We start from the raw sequence: 20,356 nt of genomic DNA on the forward strand, positions 1-20,356 counted from the left end.
AGTTCTTTGACTGCCAAATATGTTCAAAAACACGCTGGAAGGGCGAAAGAGAAGGTAATTAGTAAAAACTAATTATGTATTTGTTTCTGTGTGCATAGAGATTTAAATTAAGCACCACTGGAATAGAGCGTTTTTAAGCGGAAATTTTACTAAGTTATCTAATAATGCTAAAAAATATTATCTGCATTGACATTTTATTATTTATTCGGTTAAACCGAATACAATTTTTAAGCACAATGTGCTTAAAAGACGTGTGCAATGTTCTTGAATGTGATAAAATGTAGAATTAAATTATTATCCTGCTTTCAGCTATTCTATTTGATTCACTTTTTCGGTTCTTTTATTTGACAGAAAACTTTAATCATGGCATTGATAAGACCCAGAAAAAGATTTTTTGAGCAAATACGAGGGTTATTTTTTTTCAAAGTCCGATCGGTCGCGAAATAAAAACCCGCGCAAAAATCGGATAAACCTTTGCGCATATGTGATGCGCAGCATCTCTAGTATGGTCTTCAATCACGCCCCGTCACTTCGTTTAGTTCTGAACACGCAGCTAGCACGTAAGCATGTCTACAACAATAACATCTCCCGCCAAGTGTGAAGTGCGTGTGGTAATTCGATTTCTTCAGGCTGAGGGGTTTAATGCAGCTGAAATTCATCGACAAATAAGTAATGTGTACGGTGAAACTTCAATGAGTGACAGCAAAGTGCGACACAAAAGTGGAACTTTAAAGCAGGACGTACAGATGTTCATGTTGCAGGCGGTTAGGGAAGGAAGCGAGTGTCAACCGTGATTTCGTTGAGCGAGTGGATGAGGCGATTCGAGAAAATCGTCGGTTTATAATTTCTGTATTGAGCGATTCGTTTCCTGAAATTTCAAGGTCAGCTCTCTACACCATTGTGTGTGAGACTTTAGTACCGCAAACTGTGTGCTAGATGGGTTCCCAAGATGCTGCCCGACCGTCACAAAACAATGAGAATGGACGCCTCTCTAACGTTTCTCCAGCGCTACCACAATGAAGGAGAAGATTTTTTGAACAAAATTGTCACAGGGGACGAGATATAAGTCCATTTTGAAAATGAAGAAACAAAAGAACAATCCAAACAGTAGATGCATTCTCATTCACCCAGTAAACCAAAGAATTTCAAGCGAACCTTCTCCAACAGAAAGTGTATGGCTACTGTGTTCTGAGAACAGAATGGAGTTCTCTTGGTGGAATTGATGGAACATGGCACGACCATCACTACAGCCTCATACTGCGTGACTCTTCAACGTCTACGAAGGGCAATTAAGAATAAGCAGAGAGGAATGTTGCCATCAGGCGTTGTCTTTCTCCATGACAACGCTCGGCCGCACACTGCAGCTGTAACAAAGAAGCTCCTGCAGCGTTTTCGTTGGGAAGTGTTTGATCACCCACCATACAGCCCGGACTTGGCTCCATCCGATTTTCACCTCTTTGCTCACATGGAACGCCGGCTAGGAGGACAACATTTTGGCACAGACATCAAGCTGCAGACCGGCATAGAAATATGGCTGAAAACACAGGCGGCTCCGTTCTATGACGAGGGTATTGGAAAGTTGGTACCACGCTACAACAAATATCTAAATCGGAGTGGCGACTATGTAGAGAAATAGCGTAACTATGTAAGTACTTATTACAAATAAGAAATTTTTTATTTTCATTGTGGTTTTAATTTCGTGACCGATCGGACCTTGAAAAAAAATAACCCTCGTAAATGCGTTGAAATTATTATTATATTTTTAAATGACTATAAAAAGCTCTTATTACATAAAATCATAGCTAAACTTAACAAATTTTTATAAGTACTCGCTGTACTTAGCCGTAGGTTACTGCCATAACCTACATTATCAAGTCGGGCAAATCAACTTAATAATGCAGTTGAAACTAAATAGTTAATATGTAGTTGAAATATAACAAAATCCATTTACCCCTTTTTTAACCTGCAACTGTTTTTTAGCCGTAATAATTGTTTTGCATCTTTTATTTATAACAATTTGTTATGTTTAGCTATGATTAAAATTTAGGTAACCAGGGCCCCTATGTAAAAGCACACAGACTCCCTTGTTATGTTAACTGGTTCAAAAACTCCTAGAACAACTTACAGGATAGGATTCATGGAAATTAACAAAAACTAAAGTAGTAATAAAATACTATACTAACGTGCTTTATTCCCAAATATCATCAGCATTAATGCAAGGTGAGTTTTTCTTTCAAGGTTTTTGGCATTGAAAAGCAATGAAACAGTCTGGTATTGAAAACAAAAGGTATTGAAATAATCTGGCTAAGAGCACTAGCAATAATCACTACAAAGTGTCAGAAGAAAATTGTAGTGTATTAAAAAAATTGCATTTAGATTTTTTTGTAAAAAAAAAAAAATCGATAGAGAACGAACATATATTACAATTTGCAAGAGCCTTCATACTACCGCTGCTGCATTTAATTATAGTAAGAAATATTTTTAATTACTTATAATAATTGTAGGATAAATTGTGTATGATTTCAAAATACTGCAAAATGATCATACTAAAAAGTACATCATAAAATACGTAAATCTAAACTGCATTATTTAACTATAATAAAATTTTCTCCGCTTTCTTTGTAAAGCATAATTCAATTTCAGTATGCATTACTATTTTATTATATTACACATTGTTGTTTAATTACATCGGTTAAAGACATGACAAAACTAATATGAATTATTGAACCGACTACCGAAGATCTCCAGAATCTTTTAATTAATAGATTTAGATTTTGATTTTAGGAAGAGTAGAAAGCCTAAATTACGGGCCAACTTGCACATAATATGGCACACTTTTCAGCTGCGCTTAAGAGAAATGTTATTAAATTGATTGTTAAGAGATGTGCTATTATATAACTATGATGAAAATAACGAATAATCTGAAAGAAGTTGTACATTAATAGAAGTAGTCTCTGAAGTGAGATATAAGTGCGTGTAAGTCTCTGAAGTGATGTAAGGAGGAGACAGTGCACAAACACATTTACACAGACTGATAAGGACACAACTACAGAGTATCAAATAGAGGTACAGAATCTAACTTATACCTCATATGAAGGTTGTGTCCTTTTGAGAAGCAGATTACCATTCCGGTGGTGCTATCATAACAGGTGGGTGTCTGTGGATTCCAGACAAATGAATAAATTTTGAAAGCAGAAGTAGCAGTTTCAGTAGCACTGTAAGGTGCCAACTGTTCAACAGTCGATTCAGCCTGAGGAACAAACTTAAGCAACTTACAACTTAGCTGTATTTTCAGCTATGAAAATAATGGAATACCACCTATTTATTAAGGCTGAAAGTAATAGAAAAATACATCTGCATTTTCTGAGAAAATGTTTTTCACAGTTCCTTCTTTTTTCTAAATTAATATGGCGATATGATAGCATCTTCTTAGGTAAAAACTGCATAGATAAAATAGTCATCTGATCGGATATCTGAGTGGAGACAACTAAAAAGACAAGGATAAAAAATATAAAAAAAACATTATGTTTGTTGAGTATAGAAGGTCATAAGTTTAAATACGGTATTAACATAAATTAAGAAAATTGAGGCGATGTGTCAAGGCAATGAAAAGAATGACAGCAGTCATCTAGGCAAAACGTTCAAGAAGAAAATTGTAGTGTTTTAAAAGTAAGTATATTTAAATTTTTTTAAACTGTCTTACTGATTTAAAGAGAAAAAATAAACAAAAAGTTGATTAAACAAATAGAAATATTAAACAAAAATTATAATAATAATAAAAACATAGGATAACAGATATTTTATTATACTGTGATTAAACATTGCAACGACAAAATTATTTCAATAGATTCAAAGCCTACAGCTTATAAAATGAATTTATATGTCAATCTCTTCCAACAGAAATGAAAAGACAAACAGGACACATAAAGAAATTGATTTAATCAAGTACCTAAAATGAGATGACAGTCCGATAGCAACGGGAGACTTGTGCTAAAAGGAAGGGCAAAACGAGAAATGTTTCAATGAGTTAAAGAAGTAGAACGGAGACTAGGCTTTTTGAAATTTATATTTAATATAAATTAGAGATTGCAAAAATTAATTTTGAAATCATAAAATTAAAATTATAAAAGAGATGCATGGGTGAAACTATGAGATACAGAAAGGTAACAACAGATTAACTATATAATGCTAAGGCAGAAATTTCTAAATCAAACTATGGGTTGTAAAACATGTCGAAGAACAGAAATGGATACCACATTTTAGTTGTAATAGAATGTATGTTGAAGTTTAAAAAATTAAGGAATGAGTAAAAGTGGTGGATATAAACAAAAAGAGAACGATGTGGTGTCAAGATTTGAACAAATATCATAAATGCAGGCCTAAAAGCAGTTACAAGAGTAGGTTCAACGGAAAACAAATGGGCAAATATAAAAAATATGATGGACAACGTTAACCACGGATGTAATGCAAAGAGCAATACTGGTGGAACTGATGAATGAATGCTGTGTATCACTGATCTTGTTCAAGGTGTATTTGTCCAGAGCCCTGAAACTTTGGACTAGGAGATATGGAAGTACAGGATTACAGACTGATAATACCACTTGTATTTCTACACTTTTTTTGCTGATAATCAAGTACTGATGGCCAAAGTCAGGTACGACATCAAATATGCTGTGGATAAATAAGATTAATATTGCTATGTGGTTTGAGAGATGAACATGAACAAGACAAGATATATGATGGCTGAAGGACAGTCATAATTTTCAGATGGAAAAAATACTATGGAAGTACGCGATGAGTTTAATTACCTAGGAATCACTCTTTTTGTTATCAGATGAAAGTTATAAAAATGTTTTAAGTAAAATAATAAAAGTTAAATAGATTAACATGAGTATTATCCTGTATGCTGTAAATAGAAGTATTAAAACTGCCTAAAAAACAAATGTACAGAATTTTAATTGAGAGTTACTTGTGGGGGAGAGGTTTGAGGTTTAAGTAATGGAAGAAAGTTTAAATATTGTGGTGAGATGATGTTGCAAGATGATAGGAACGGTTAGAATTCAAAATGAGAACCATGGATGGACATCACTGAGCGAATTATTGATACAGTGGAAAAGAGACAACTTCATCGGTACGGCCACATGAGATGATCAGTGAGAGACTTCCATTGATGGTGTGGAATTGGATTTTTCTTCTAGGAATAAAGAAATAGTAGATCCTAAATTGAATTGGAGATGTTGAACAGAGAACTTATGAATAGAAAGATGTTTGCATGAGGAGGATCTCATTGGAAAAGGTGTTTGGCAGTTACGATAAAAGGCTTTGATACTGTATTATCTCACCATAAAGGTGAGATATAAAATTAACAAAAAGTATAAAACATTAATTTAAAGTCTATTAAAGGAGAGATGTAGGGAAGAAAGAGAATGAAAATTACTGAGAAGGCAGATCTACATATCAAAACATAAAAAAATAAATTGTATTAGGTGGACAGAAAAACACAAAAAAAGAGCTAAAATATGATAGGACTATACAAAGAGGAAAACTTATCAGATGAAATTTTGAAAAGGAAAAGAAATTCGAGTTTGGATGATTTAAACAAAAATAAGTAATAGATGTATGTGACATGCCCGCACATACACACACACACACACACACACACACAGAGAGAGAGAGAGAGAGTGTGTGAGAGAGAGAGAGAAAACATTACCTTTCTATGTTGTTCATCAAGAGAAACAGGAGTGAGTAGGCTATCTAGATTAGTATGTAGAATTTATAAGACTAGAAATATACCCACAGATTTAAAAAAAATTATAATTTATTGTACAAAAGAATGGTAGAAACAAATAAATATAAAAGTAATTAACACATGAAAAGATTAACACCTCATACATAAAAAAACACTCACCAAAGTAGTTTTCAGACAAGAAGACTTTACTTTTTGCTGAAAATATTAAATGATATTACAAACTCTCAAAATAAAAACTTACAAATTATTATTTTTTAACAGTGAATTGTTTATTTTTATTTTTATACATGATAATGACTTTAGACTTGAAGGAATTTTACCAATTACTGCAATTTGATTAAACATGTAAAAATCAGTTTTTATTCTAATAGTGTAAAATATATCTCTTATAATAGTCTATCTTATGTAACTTTAAAGGTTATTTTAATTTACATTTTTAGCAGTTAGTAACATTATCTAAATCATTTAAATTATCTGTCTTAGAAAAAAAAATGATACGCAAAGTATTACTCAAATTTAATAAGTTTCATTAATTTTTTAACAAAAATTTATGTAAATGATAGAAATGATAAAAAAGATATAGTCGTGTCCATAAAGTTATAGTGGTGTTTCACAATTTTACCTTAAATGAAGCTACTGAATCTATCACAGCTGATCAGTTTTGTTCTGTATGCAGGAACTAACAATTTTTTCAAATATCTTCAGAATAACAAGAAAGGTTGCATCAAAAATATTTTTAAAAAAATTGACAAATTGCTCTTTTATTCTATATATGTTTGAAATATTAAGTATGCACGGTAATAAAAAATAAACAGTTAAGAAACTGTACACAAACTTTACAATCAGAAAAAGACAAAGAATAAATACACAGGAAAAGACTGAGAGAGAAAAGTTACTTTTAAAGCAAATCATTTTACATTTATGAGGGCTAATAACTGTAGTTTAAATAAACTTGGCTTATATTTTGATTTTTTTTATAAAAAAATTAAACTACAGTTATTAGCCCTCATTAGCAATTAAGATTAAAATTTTTGTTTTTGCACTGTGGCTCCGACTCAGGTAATGAATGAACTTTTCTTACAGAGAAGTCATCCAGGACATCATCAAAGTTAATTTATTTAGTTAAATGATTAGTCCATATGGTACTAATCACTGACGAAAGCTGTAGAATGGTACTAGCTATTTTTGAACTCAAAAAGAAATATTATATGGTTTTTAAAAATAATCATCATGTGTTTTTCATCAATAGTCATAATTCTCAACAAAATAACTCAAAAAAAAAACTTTTTACTTGCTCGTAGAAGGTTTATAGTGAACAGGGAATTTCCAGAAGTCAGTGTTCATACAAATTAGAAATCTAACGTAACACTTCTTGAAAATAAAATGCATACTGTTCTTTAACAAAAAATATAAACAATTTTTATTTGATAATAACATAAAAATTATACAGTTATAGCCAAAAAAAGAAAATTATTCAGGAACATGATCTGTCTCATCACCATTAAGTCGACATCACTGAGTAGGAGTTGATTTTTGATTAACATCATTGGTATTATTGGTATTATTTACAGCCATTGAATTAGCCATAGTATTATTATGGGCCTCACTTCTGCTTTGTAATAATCTTGCCCGACGACGTGTATAGTGTTGCCATAATAGAACTTGCTGTTCATCTATAAATTTTGCACACTGAGCATTCACAATTTCTCTTCGAAAATGCTCATATTGTAACAGATCAAGGAAATACAGGCACATTGGATACCTAAAAAGTGAAAAGAAAAGAATTAAATATAGAAAAATATGAAAAAAAATAGCAATGTTCATTAGTTTCACAGTTAGCATCATCAGTATACAGCTATAAGTATATAAAACAAATTTTTATAATTTCCAATATTCTTACCTCATAAAAAGGTCTGAAAAACCGAGATTACTAAACTATAAAAACTATCACAAAATTAGAAACATTTACAATCTACGAAAGAAGTGGATTACAATTAATACATGAACAAAAAAAAAAATTTGAGAAACAGATCATACTATAATTCAAGATTTCCCACTTACAGACACTTATGCAGACAAAGTACAAATACATGCATATTTATTTATATATGTATTTAATTAAACATGATCTTATCAATTTTCAAGTTTTAATTATTAACAAAAATCACCCGTAAATACAACAAATTAATTACAAGCTCAATCTAAACTTATCAAATTAGTATAACAAGTGCTTTTCAAATCCACTAATTAGTGAATTTCTTGTCCTAGGAAACGACAAGAATGTACTAGACCGGATATTGTTACTTCTAATTAAATACTTTACAAGATTTAACCTATCATAAATTTTGATATTATTTTATTATTTGCTTTACATGTATTACCTTAATTGTTGTTTTTTTTACTATTTCAATTTTATTCATTTTATTACCTTACTGTTTAAATTGGCAATAGTCTTGATAGTTAGCTCAGATGTAACTGATTTTAATTCAGCTGATCATGATAACTAGCAGTTTTAATTTGCATCATAGGTAATGTATTGCCTGTGATAGTATTTAAATACGTGATGATGAATCAGTGGATTCAAAAAAAGCTGGTAAAGTATTACATGACTTTCCTGGCTATTAATAATAAAAATAAAGAGTTAGAGCCACAACACAGAAAAAAAAAAATTTATTTTTTAGATGTAGGGGATAATTTTATAAAAACCTTTACTAAAAATATTCATATATAGGTTAAGCTTAACAAATTTGCTTAAGTGAAGTTTTCTGTAATATAACACCCTCTTCAATAAAGGCTAAAATAAGAAAAAAAAATTTAAAAACTTCTGTATTTAAGGTCGAGGGTCAAAAATAAAAAAATAAAAGATTGTAGACATTTCTTCATAGCTCTTTGCCTGCATATGTAGGCAAATAAGGCAAAAGAACAAAAAACATATATTTCAATTTTCAGAAGTGGGTGTTGATTTTCTGAAAAAAAAAAATGTTTTTTGGAAAATCTACATAGGCATTGCAGATAACAAATTTGCTTTAATAAAGGTTTCACTAAAATGGCTCTGAAGAAACTTGAAATTGCTTTGTCGTGATATCCTCAGATATAAAACCAAAAACAGTGTGATATACATACTCTTACGTACATATTTATGCACACTACATACATACATATTTTTTTGGTCAAGATGAACAAGTTGGACCCTAAAATGTAGATTTTTAAAAAATCAATTTTTGATATTCCAAAAAATATTTGACAATTGATATTGTCAAAAAATTAAAAATAGACTTCACCATCTTAACTGTGATTCTATCTGCTGTAACATAGTTTGCGGTTAAAAATGTTTTACTAAATTTGAATAGCAGTTTAACTTCTGCCGCTTTTAAAGCGAAAGTGACATTTTTCTATATATAGATTGAAAATATGTTGAAGTCTGATGGTTTAAATCATCAAATACTATAGAGAAAGGTCGGTCAAAAAAAATTAAAGAGTTTTAAATTTTAAATGCTATGAGTAACTTGTGAAATGGATTTAAATGTTAAATATAATTTCTTTTTTTAATATTCAAAAAAATATTTCTGTTACCAGAGACCATTGGAATGGGATGGGTAAAAACTTTTTGTATGGTTTGAAGTCCTGTTGGTAAATAAAATATAGATGCTAAAAACTCTCATTAACTTTTTTTCTAAAGCAAGATATAGCTACAAAAAGAAAAATATATAGACACATTTTGGGGAGGGGGTGAAGTTATTTATTACTTCTAGTGATAAATTATACCTTAAATCTTATGATGTATTATTTCAAGTATAATTTAATACTTCCTGTAACGGTAAACCTGTTACCCGAATATAAGACTGGAAAATACAAAAATTTCTTAACAAAACTAAATCTTGCACGCTAAAATAAATTATTCGTACAAAAAAAAATCATACAGCACATCTACATAGTTTTCACCCATTTATTAATTTTGATCCATTGATATTTTTTGTAATATCTGATGGTTTTAGATTATTTGGGAATTAATTATACATTTCGATAGAGACAATATTCTTAATATTCTTATTACTTTTTCCACTAGCTGATTGCATATCAATTTTAATTGAATGGTTTGCATAATATTTAATGGTACTGGAAAATCATTCTCTCTTTTCTTAATAATTTTTAATAATCTATTTTGAAGACTTTGTCTTAATAATAATTAAAAATAATCTATTTTGAAGCCCCACCCCATACAACACCATATGTCGCTATGCTGTGAAAAAAGGCACAGTAAATCATTTATATTGCCAGACAATATTTTATATAACTATGCAAATATGTATAAACATTTTGTTTTCTTAATTATACATTCAATACAGATGCCCTGTCTCATATTAAAATCTGTATTTACTCAATGATGATTCAATTCAGTGTTTGTTAATATCAATTGTCAATTCTGGCTGGTGCAATATCTTTGTAAATTCCAAAAGTGATATTGACAGTTCTGTCAATATTTAAGGACAATTGATTTTTTGCATAATCCCATTCTTGTATTTCATTAAGATTTTATTCATATTCAGCGAGCTAATTCCCATGTTTTACCAGTGCTCAAATCTGTAGTATCATCTGCACAAGATAAGATAGAACTTCACTACAAGATGAATCCAAAATATCATTAATATATATCAGGACAAAAGAGATCCAAGTACAGTTCTCTGGGGTACACCAGTAAATTAATTAATTTACACCAGTAATTCTAATACAACTTCAGACCTGTTAATATTTTATATTTTGTAGTTTATTTTCTGCTTGAGAGTAAATTTTAATTAGATCTAATGCACACCCCAAATCCCATATCTATGTAATTTTTGGGACAAGATTTTATGATTAAAAGTATTAAAGGAATTAAACAAATCTAAAAAGTTAGTAAATTAATGGTTCTCCTACATTCAATTTTTCATAAATAAAATTATTAATAATATAACCTTGAGCATCCTTTGTGCCCTTGTTATTAATAAAGCCACATAATCTATCAAATTAATGTTATATTCTTCAATAAAACTAAAAATACTTTTATGAAAAATCTTTTTCCAATAATTTTGATACAGTGAATATTTAAGATATCAGCCTGTAGTATCTGGTTAAAAATGTTTCTCCAAATACCGGTTTAGAAAGCCAAATACATTTTCCTATACACAGATTGAACATATATTCAAGCAGTGCAACTGTAAACCTATTCAGTTTTGTAAAATGTTTACATTGAAGCATGTGAAACCTCATGAATAAAAAAATAAGGCTGACATTGTAACTTATATTTAATTGTATGACATAATAAGTAACGTTTTTTTATTTTACTAGTATTAAGTAGATGTGTATTAATGCCATGTCTGCAAAATACAGAGCAACAACATCAGATATTGTTATATTTGGAAAAATAATCACGAATTAATAGTCAAAGTGAGTTGGAGCGTTATTGTAATGCAAAATCTACGAATTATTTGCCTACATTTGTGGTTGTTTTCTGCAGATTGCCTCACATAGATGCCATAAAACTGCTGTTAATTGTTGACATACAATCTTGAGGTAATGGATAACACCGTTGCAATGAAAAAAAAACAGTATGGAAAAACCTACATTCGATTGATCTTGAGTTGTTTTCAACAATGTTCATTCTTAAGGAAGCTTCCATTGTAATGACAGGAACTTCATTTCAATTTCATCACCATAAAATCATATTTCAGATGACGGACTGGCCACAGTAGACCGAATTGGATTTGTCACCACCAAGATCACCTGATCTTATATCGTTACATTTTCGCATGGAAGTTGGATGAAAAATATTGCATATAAGAGAAAAGTTCACACACATGAAGAGTTGGTTGCTTTTATTACAGCTGCCGCTGCACAAATTAAGGAAAGTTGTGCAGAATTGCAAGGAGTAATGCTAGCAATCCAAAAGCATGCAGTCAAATGTATAAAAGACAAATTTTTAAAAATACACTGTAAATTTTATTAAATGTATCAATTACATTTTTACTTTTTTTTGTATTGATTGTATGTTAATTTCATTATCTGTAGTTGATAACATTTAAAAGTTTTCATCAGTAAGTATTAGTAATAAAATCAAATCACTTGAACTTGTACTAGTTTTTATTGAGCTATTTTATATGAATTTTCTTAAAATTAAACATCAAGTTTTGATAAAAAATTGTATGCATTTATTAATCATATAAAAAGGTTTTTGTATTACAAACATTAAGAAGTGTGTTTTTAGACATTTTTCTGTTTTACATTGAATATTATGAAAACTACTAGAAAATTTGGTTCTGGAATCTATTTTAATCAATTTTTCAAGTCAAAAATCATAAGAAACCATCAATTTACCCCTTAATTTGGGTTCGTAGATTTTTAGTACGGTTTTATTTCACTCTTTACCCTGGAATCAGGTGAAATTTATTGTTAGCCATAACTCACTAATGGAATGTTTCTGGACCCATGTTTATAATGAACTTTTTTCATTTTTTCTGCTAGTATAAGCTCAGAAAGCGCCAGTAACAGTACACGAATCATCCTTATAAGTATTTTTTTTTTTTTAATAGATACAATAGTTAAAAAATAAGTCATCTTTTATAATACACTAATTAATTAAACATTAATGCATGCACTGAAAAAATTAAAAATTCATGCAAAATTCCTTACTTTAAATATCTAGCATAGTCCGCTTCCTTCCAGTATAACAAATATTTCAAGTAATTAATGAAGGCTTGATCTTTGAAATAACCACGCTGTGCAAGAACTGAAAAAAAAATGTTTAATTTTTTTCGTCTTATAATCTGTAAACATTACTGAAAAATAAAAAGGTAAACAAATAAAAAAGAACATCTGATTATACCATCATTACATTAAATGTAACACATAATATTTTTTGCAGTGTTAACATTACTCTCAGTGCTTCACAATAAAATAAAAACGTGTATCAAAACAAAATAACGAATTTTTTTTTAATTTTCTTCTTAAAGATATATCATCATCATGTGGTATTCTGTCTGCTGGCAGGTCCCTAACATCATTGTTGTCTCCATCTGGTTTTGTCCCACGCTTTTCTTTTTGTTTCATCACAACCTTCACTATCCCTTATGCCATTTATTAACTTCAGCTTCTTCCTTCCTCTTCTTTTTTCACCTTCAACAGAGCCTTCAAGAACTGTATTTATTATTCATTTTCCCCTCATTATCTGCCCACTCCAGTTTCCTTTCCTTCTTCTGATAGCTGCCAATAATTCTATCTTCTTTTAATCTTCTTAATACGTCTACATTGCTTACTCTGTCCACTCATTTTATCTTCTCCACTCTCCTCCAGACCCACACCTCATAAGCTTCAATCCTAAATTTTTCTCCAGTGTTCATATTTCACTACCATACAAAAGTACACTCCAAATATAGCATTTTACCAATTTCTTCATGAGGTTCAGATCCATGTTGAAGCAGAATAGGTTTTTCTTTCTAAAACAGACTTTCTTTGCCGTTGCAATTCTCTTTGTAATATCTTCTTTACTACTCCAGTCTTCAGTTATTTCTGTTCCAAGATATCTATCTTTTTACTTGTTCAATTTTTCCTTCTGCTGTTACAACGTCCTATCCTCCCACTCATTCACCTTCTTAACTTTTTTTCCTTACATTCATCTTCATCCCTATTTTCAATGCTTTTATCACTCCTTGTAATATCTGAGTATAATTAGCTACAATCAGCAGATCATCACCAAATCTGACACAATGTAATTTCTTCCACCTATGCTTACTCCTTTTTGGCCACTCAATATTTCTTTCAACATTTCCTCTACATATAGGGTGAACAGTGTTGGTGATAAACAGCAGCCTTGCCTCACTCTACCTAATTCAAACCAATTTGTAAGATTCTCATTTATCTTCACAGCTGTTTTTTGCTTCATGTAAAATTCTCTGATCAGTCTCCTATCCTTCCAACCGATTCTCTTTTTTCTCAGAATCTCAAATAACTATTCCCACTGTACTCTGTCAAATGCCTTTTCTATAGCTGTAAAACACAAGTGCAATCCTCTTCAATCACTATGATCTGTCCTACAGTTTCTCTTTTCCTTTTCTGAATCTAAACTGTTCTTCCTCAGCATTCTTCTTCATTTTTGTAATCAACCTTCTATTCATAACTATCAGTATTATTTTTTGGGCAAGTGATATTAAGGTGATAGTTCTATGTTCTTCACATAATTTTTTTACAACTTTTTTAGGTATCTGTATCATTATTGTTTTACAAAATTTTCTGGCCATACTCAAATATCATAAATTGTTTAGCACGTTAAAAGTATTTCATCTTCTAAACATTTAAAGAAATCTATTAGAATTTCAGATCTCAAGATTGGTGGAGCTTTCTCCTCTTCCATAGGCCCTAGCCTCTGCAGCTTTTCTTCCTGCAACACACAGACCTGCAGAACACTTTACATTGCACACGTACACTACACAAATTACAACATATACCCTTACACAACATCTCATACTACTCTTCTTACACTTACACTCGGTGGTGTTGACACCTTATGAAATGCAACCATAACCCAAGGTGGAAACTATCTTGCCAATGGATGCGTGGTTCTATGTAGTGAGTATTAAATGATGTCCTCTGGGCACCTGAGCGAACCCAGTTGTATTTAGCTCTAGCCTCTATACGTCTGGGCTCTGCAAAGGTGGTCTTGTATTTCCCTCGTATTTGTGGGACCAAAATTAGTAATTCCCAAGAAACCCCTGTGATGGTTGGTAGTCCATCTAAAAAAACCTACCGCCTCCAAATCATGTGACCACCTTTTCACCAAATCATGTGAAAAGATCTCACTCAGCATTGTCTGATGAGGAAAAAATCTATTGATAAGAACAGTTTAACTGGTGAAGCACATCCACAGTATAAGAATGTAAGATTTGTTGTTCTTAAAAACTATCAGGAAGGAGGCTCCCTTCAAAAGATCTAACCTTTCCTGATAAATAAAGTGATAACAAGCTCAAGTGATTCATCTAAAAATATCAGGAAATTAAGGGACAGAACGATACTGGTTAACACAATTAGTGACGAACAGTGTAGATAACCCCTGCATCTCACCAATATGGAGATCAACAACATAAAAGTAGTATGCCAGAAATCCTTGAATACCAGCCAAGCAGTAATCTTTTGCCAAGACCTTTTGGAGATCGATATGTGAGATTATTGATCAACTTTGTCCCCAAGGTGTTGTAGAGGTGAGACGAATTATGAAACATCAGAGCAGAATGAAGGAACCTACTCCCTCTCTTATATGAATTTATAACCTTTCTGTACCACCGTAGAAAACAAGACTAGGTTACATACCTATTCAAGTGCGACCATTGATTTCCAACCCTAGGTGATGTTTCCAGTGTCAAAGGTATGGTCACTGTACAACTTCTTGCTTGAACACTGCAATAAGTTCTCGATGTGCAAAAGAAGGCCACAACGACTTTCAATGTCAAGAGGAAGAAAAATGTGTAAACTGTGGGGAATCACATTCAGCTCACTCATGAGCTTGCCCAATTTTTAAAGATAAGAATTCTCAAAAGTTGTACTGAGCAGAAGTTACCATTTCCAGTTGCATGAAAAAAGTATAAAAAGATGCTCCCACTCCTGGTAAAAACAGATGTCTCTTTTGTAGTAGCTATATTAAGGCAAACTCCCTACAAATGCAGGTAATCAACAGTGTGGATCCTGCAGTGAACTGAAACCACTTGTTCAGATGTTATCTGCTCAGATCACCTTGCTCACAACCATTATTTCAGAGCTAACAAGGAATTCAAGCAAGAAGAAAAGTATTATTGGAGGAAAGATTGAAAGTAGTTTATTGAAAACCATTTTAGTTGGTACAATACCAAATAAAATTCCTGCTGCACCAACAATACAGCAACTACCAAGATTCCTATGAAATGATCAATCAGAAAATCATCATCTGGTACGGTATCTCGGCCTCCCAGGCTTCCAAGTACCTACTATCGTCTCGAGATCTCTTCAAGAATATAGAGGACGATGACATGCCTGAAAAAACAAAGCACTTCCTAAAAATTATTAATGGCTAAAAAAAAAACCAGATTGTATTTGACAAATAATAAGCACATAGTTTTGAATAACTGGAAAAGAGTATTTATGGGTACAAAAATCATTCGATGGAATATTTGCAGTCTTCGTTCATGCCATGAAGAAATCCTTTAATTCTGTGTCTGCAGGAGACACCTACATTCCCAGGATGATATGTCCTTTTGTGGATATGTTTACGAATGATGCGACTAACAAACTGAGGGCAGAGGATGAACAGGTGTGGCTGTTTTCCTAAAGGAAATAGTGTTGGCCACCTGTGTTCCACTAGTGATAAACATCCCTGCAGTCTCAGTAAAGATATTGGCACCATTCAAACTGAATACCAGCAACTTATATCTTCCTCCAAATTCGCAGTCAATGAAGATGAATTTCCAGTCTGTAATCACAGATTCCATTACCTTGCCTAATAATTGGAGATATCAATGCCCATCACTACCCATGTGTGTAACTTCCCGTTTAACTGCTTTACATACAACTCCACTGCCTTCCACTCATTGGGTCCTCTCATCAAAACACTTTGTTTCTTCTGGCCAAAACATAGCCTCAACACCAAAGGTGGCCAGCATTTCTTCATGTTCTCCCCAAAGCTTGGGCAGAAAAAGTACACATGAGAGGGGGTTTCCTCCTCTGTGCATTCAGGACATAGATCCATGGCCCATTAGGAGCTGCATTAAACTGTATCTCAACAAGCAGGGGTTCCCCTGCACCAGCTCCTGATGTCTCTGATTAAGAAATACATCCATCGTCCCTTCGTTCCTCTGTCCCAACGATCTTGCCAGATTTCCATCAACTCCTCTGAGATCTCAGACATTAATCGCCTTTTATCCGCAGAGAGCAAAGGCCCCTGTTCTCATAGTCTTTTCTTTTGTATAGCCATCTATAATGCATCTATTCCATCTATAGAGACTAATAATGCAAAATGAGTAACAGGAGTTCACAACTAATAACAGCTAAAGCTCTACTAGTAATTATCTATTTGATTTCATTAGAAATAGGGTGGGATACAAAAATAATAACTCCATTTCATTAGAAGTAAGGTGGACAAAAATAATAACTATGGAACCCCGTGAATAATCACTGCAAACAGCAATGATTTTACAACCTCTATGTTATACAGTGCTGCTTTTCCATGTATCTTAACCAGAGTTGCAGCTAAACTTATGCTCAGTTTATTACTTCAGCAACATAAATAGGCCACAAAATCATCAAGATTTATTCAAATTTCTTAAGTTTTGGTGTAAAATAGACAAGCTGTCTATATTATGCAATGTCATCAATGCAATAAACAGAAAAAATATTTCAATACAGTCAAGTAATTATTTCAAATGTACATTGTAAATAGTCACAGTGTGCACACACGTGTGTGTGCGTGTGTGACATACATATTTGGGATAGCAATATCATAAGTAAATTAAAAATAATTAGAACAGAAATTCCAAAGTAATAACAAATTGGAAAAATTAATTTGGTAATAAATTTAATCAAGAAATGCTATCAGCCAGTCAGCAATTAACTTTTTTCTTGGCTGCAAGTTTGTCCAATTCGACAATATTTTAGATTATATGTTTAGTACTTTTACCTCTCTTAGCTTCATCTTTTTATCTATTGTTGATGTGTTTCAGAACCACTCCATTGTCAAAACTTATTGTACTCAAGTACTTGCTGTGCAATACTTACTGTAAATACTTACTTTACAATATGTTCTGGCAATGGAGTGGTTCAGAAACGCGTCAACAATAGATAAAAGAATAAAGCTAAGAGAGGTAAGAAGTACTAAACATATAAACTAAAATGACCTTAGCAGAAATGAAAATCATAACTATTATCTTAACAACAATATTTTAGATAATAATCTAAACATCAATTTATCATTTGCTTCACTCAATACAAACATACACATTCTCACACAACTAACTACTTACTCACACAATTTTTCACATAATTCACATTTCATATCAAATAAAAAAACTAATATTTTCTAGATACTATTCTCAAGAGAAATGAAAATTATATAAAACATTAAATTTATGAGCACATCATAAGATGATCAATAAATATACAGGTACTTGTACATTAACTGGCACACATATTTTTGCTGGTTAATGCACAACTACCCTTTTTTCTACATAAGTCAGGTATTAAAATAACTGTAGGGATTAATTACTGAATTTATTACTTATTTAAATAATCAAAACATTAATGTTGATTAGTCAAGGTTAGCGAATAAAGCGGCATACGTTATGTTTAGTTAGATTACATTAATTTCGTGTACTGATAAATCATACATATATCAGTATAACATAACCTACACTCACTCTGCTTGCTAACCTCATCTAATTAACGTTAAAACGTACAAATTATATAAAGTTGTATATAATCTGTTTTATATGTGTATATAATAGCTGTAAATGTAAAAAAATATGTGACTTGTTTGTATTTTATATGAGTACATAAAACCTGTATTGTAAAAAAAATGTGTGTGCGGGTTAAACGCACAAGTACCAATGTAAGACTTTAAAACAAACTATTTTGAATTCTCCTCTAAAAATGTTGTCATGTAGAAAATTCTATGGAAAAGAATAATTTTAATTCCATGACTTAGTTTAAAGAAATGCCCAAGTCAAACAATATACATATATATAAAACAAGGAAAAAATTATAATTTTTTAAAATTATTACACTGCACTTACAATTTAGATAATTTGGATTAGCAAGGCATTGCACAAATTCTAGTTCAACTTGAAACCTTAATTTTGTTTGTTCATCAGTTTCAGGACCACCTGCAAGAAAAACAATAATGTATAAAGAGTAGTTTTATATTTTTATTTTTGAGTGGTAAAACCATCTAACAAATCAAATGGTTCAACTTTTGTTGAATCTTGTTTTGTTGAACACTAAGAAATTAATATAAAATACCACAGGTAAACAGTTTTCTTAAATATCTTTTATACTGGGTGTCTACAGATTTTTAAAAATAATAAATTACAAACAAGTTGTCAGTGATCTTAGCAAAATGACAAAATTGTTTCACAGTTGTTTAGTTGTAGAAGAATGAATGACTGTTATTCATGAGTATATATTTACACGTAAGCATATAATGTATATTTATGTTGCTGTTCATCCTACCATTAGACATTGCACAACCAAAGCCCCAAAATAAAAATTAACCTGCGTACGATGTGTGCTAAGATAAATTGGCTGTGAAGTAATTTTCACAATTTTTCTCCCCCTTATTAATTATTTTTCCAGAACTTATAGATTTCATTACGGTTATATTATTGATTTCATCAACCAAGATGGTTTAATAGTATTTTTTAAATTTTCAAAGTTTCAATGTTGATATCTTATTACTTCTTAAAACAGGATAATATAACTTTTACCCACTATAAAATGTTCTTCCTCTATTTGAATCAAACTGCCAAGATTTCACTGACTTATATTAATACAATATAATACTAATTCTAATAATATTAATACTTATATTCTACTCTCTGTAACAAGTAATGTTAAACCATTGAGAATTAGTTTCACAGTATAGTTAAACAAAATCAAAAGACACAAAGATAGCTTTGCCAGGCATGGATGCTCCTCTAGAAAATGTCTAAGTGTTTGTTTACAGAGATGTCAGTATTGTTTATTTCCATTAATACTATAAAACTTTAAAAAATAGATTAATCTTGATTCATTTTAAATAACACATAAAAGCAATGAATCAAAATTGTACATACAATTTTGTGGTTTAAGCTGATGTGATAATGATGAAAAAATAAATTAATATAGTAAAGAAGTATTTACAAATCTGTTCTACTATGTAAATAAATAATGATCATATATCTAAAGTAATAATGAATGATAAAATAATCACACTGGTGAATAATGTAACAATAATAAACATTATTATTAGGCTACAAAGCAAACTATATCCACTATTTTAATTGATACAAATAATAGCAGTTGTTTACATAACAGTCATTTGTTTCAGGCCTATTCTGTTCTGTGGAAACTGAAACAAAACTATTCCAATTACTTCTCATGAACAAGCCATAAATATATGACCATAATAAATTTCATGATCTGCAAAATATCCATTCCTTAACAAAATAAATAAAATGAGTTAACTACTACAATAAGCCGTACCCAGTAGTTTACAGGTAGGTCATTAATTAAAGACTTCCCAAGCATATAACTAAGTAATATTGTAACTCTTGAACCATAATAACTAAATAATGAAATAAATTTCCTGACTTTTTTTATTTACTTATGGAATAAACAAATTAATTAACTTTTTAAAATATAAACTGATTGATAATTTAAAACACTTATTGATACAAATCTAAGAGAAACTATTTAATTCTTTACTTACCACCATATTTGATAGACATAATTCAGAGTTTAATAAAATATCAACAAATGAAGTAAGGTTATATTATTGTGATTGGTTATGTTTGCGTTTACGTTAAACTAGAGAATGCAGCGCGTCTAGCTACCAAACAGCTGATTGGAGTGTTTTCTTAG

General features: G+C 31.0%; 1 protein-coding gene across 1 annotated transcript; it reads right to left on the reverse strand.

Moving 5' to 3' along the window:
* Positions 1 to 7,142: 7,142 nt before the first annotated feature.
* MED31 (mediator complex subunit 31) lies at positions 7,143 to 20,355 on the reverse strand. The gene is made up of 4 exons (XM_075359319.1): positions 20,205 to 20,355; positions 18,532 to 18,621; positions 12,416 to 12,512; positions 7,143 to 7,511 (listed from the first exon to the last, which is right to left on the reverse strand). Exons 1-4 carry the CDS (start codon positions 20,221 to 20,223, stop codon positions 7,262 to 7,264), a joined length of 456 nt encoding a protein of 151 aa, XP_075215434.1. The 5' UTR covers positions 20,224 to 20,355; the 3' UTR covers positions 7,143 to 7,261.
* Position 20,356: the final 1 nt, after the last annotated feature.

This window comes from Lycorma delicatula, chromosome 3 (assembly GCF_047948215.1).
Source record: "Lycorma delicatula isolate Av1 chromosome 3, ASM4794821v1, whole genome shotgun sequence".
Lineage (NCBI taxonomy): Eukaryota > Metazoa > Arthropoda > Insecta > Hemiptera > Fulgoridae > Lycorma > Lycorma delicatula.

Coding starts and splice junctions, on each gene's coding strand:
- MED31 (XM_075359319.1), bottom strand. Junction 12,513..18,531: donor TAATCCAAATTATCTAAATT/GTAAGTGCAGTG, acceptor TTTTTTTTTCAG/TTCTTGCACAGCGTGGTTAT. Junction 7,512..12,415: donor GACTATGCTAGATATTTAAA/GTAAGGAATTTT, acceptor TTCACTTTTTAG/GTATCCAATGTGCCTGTATT.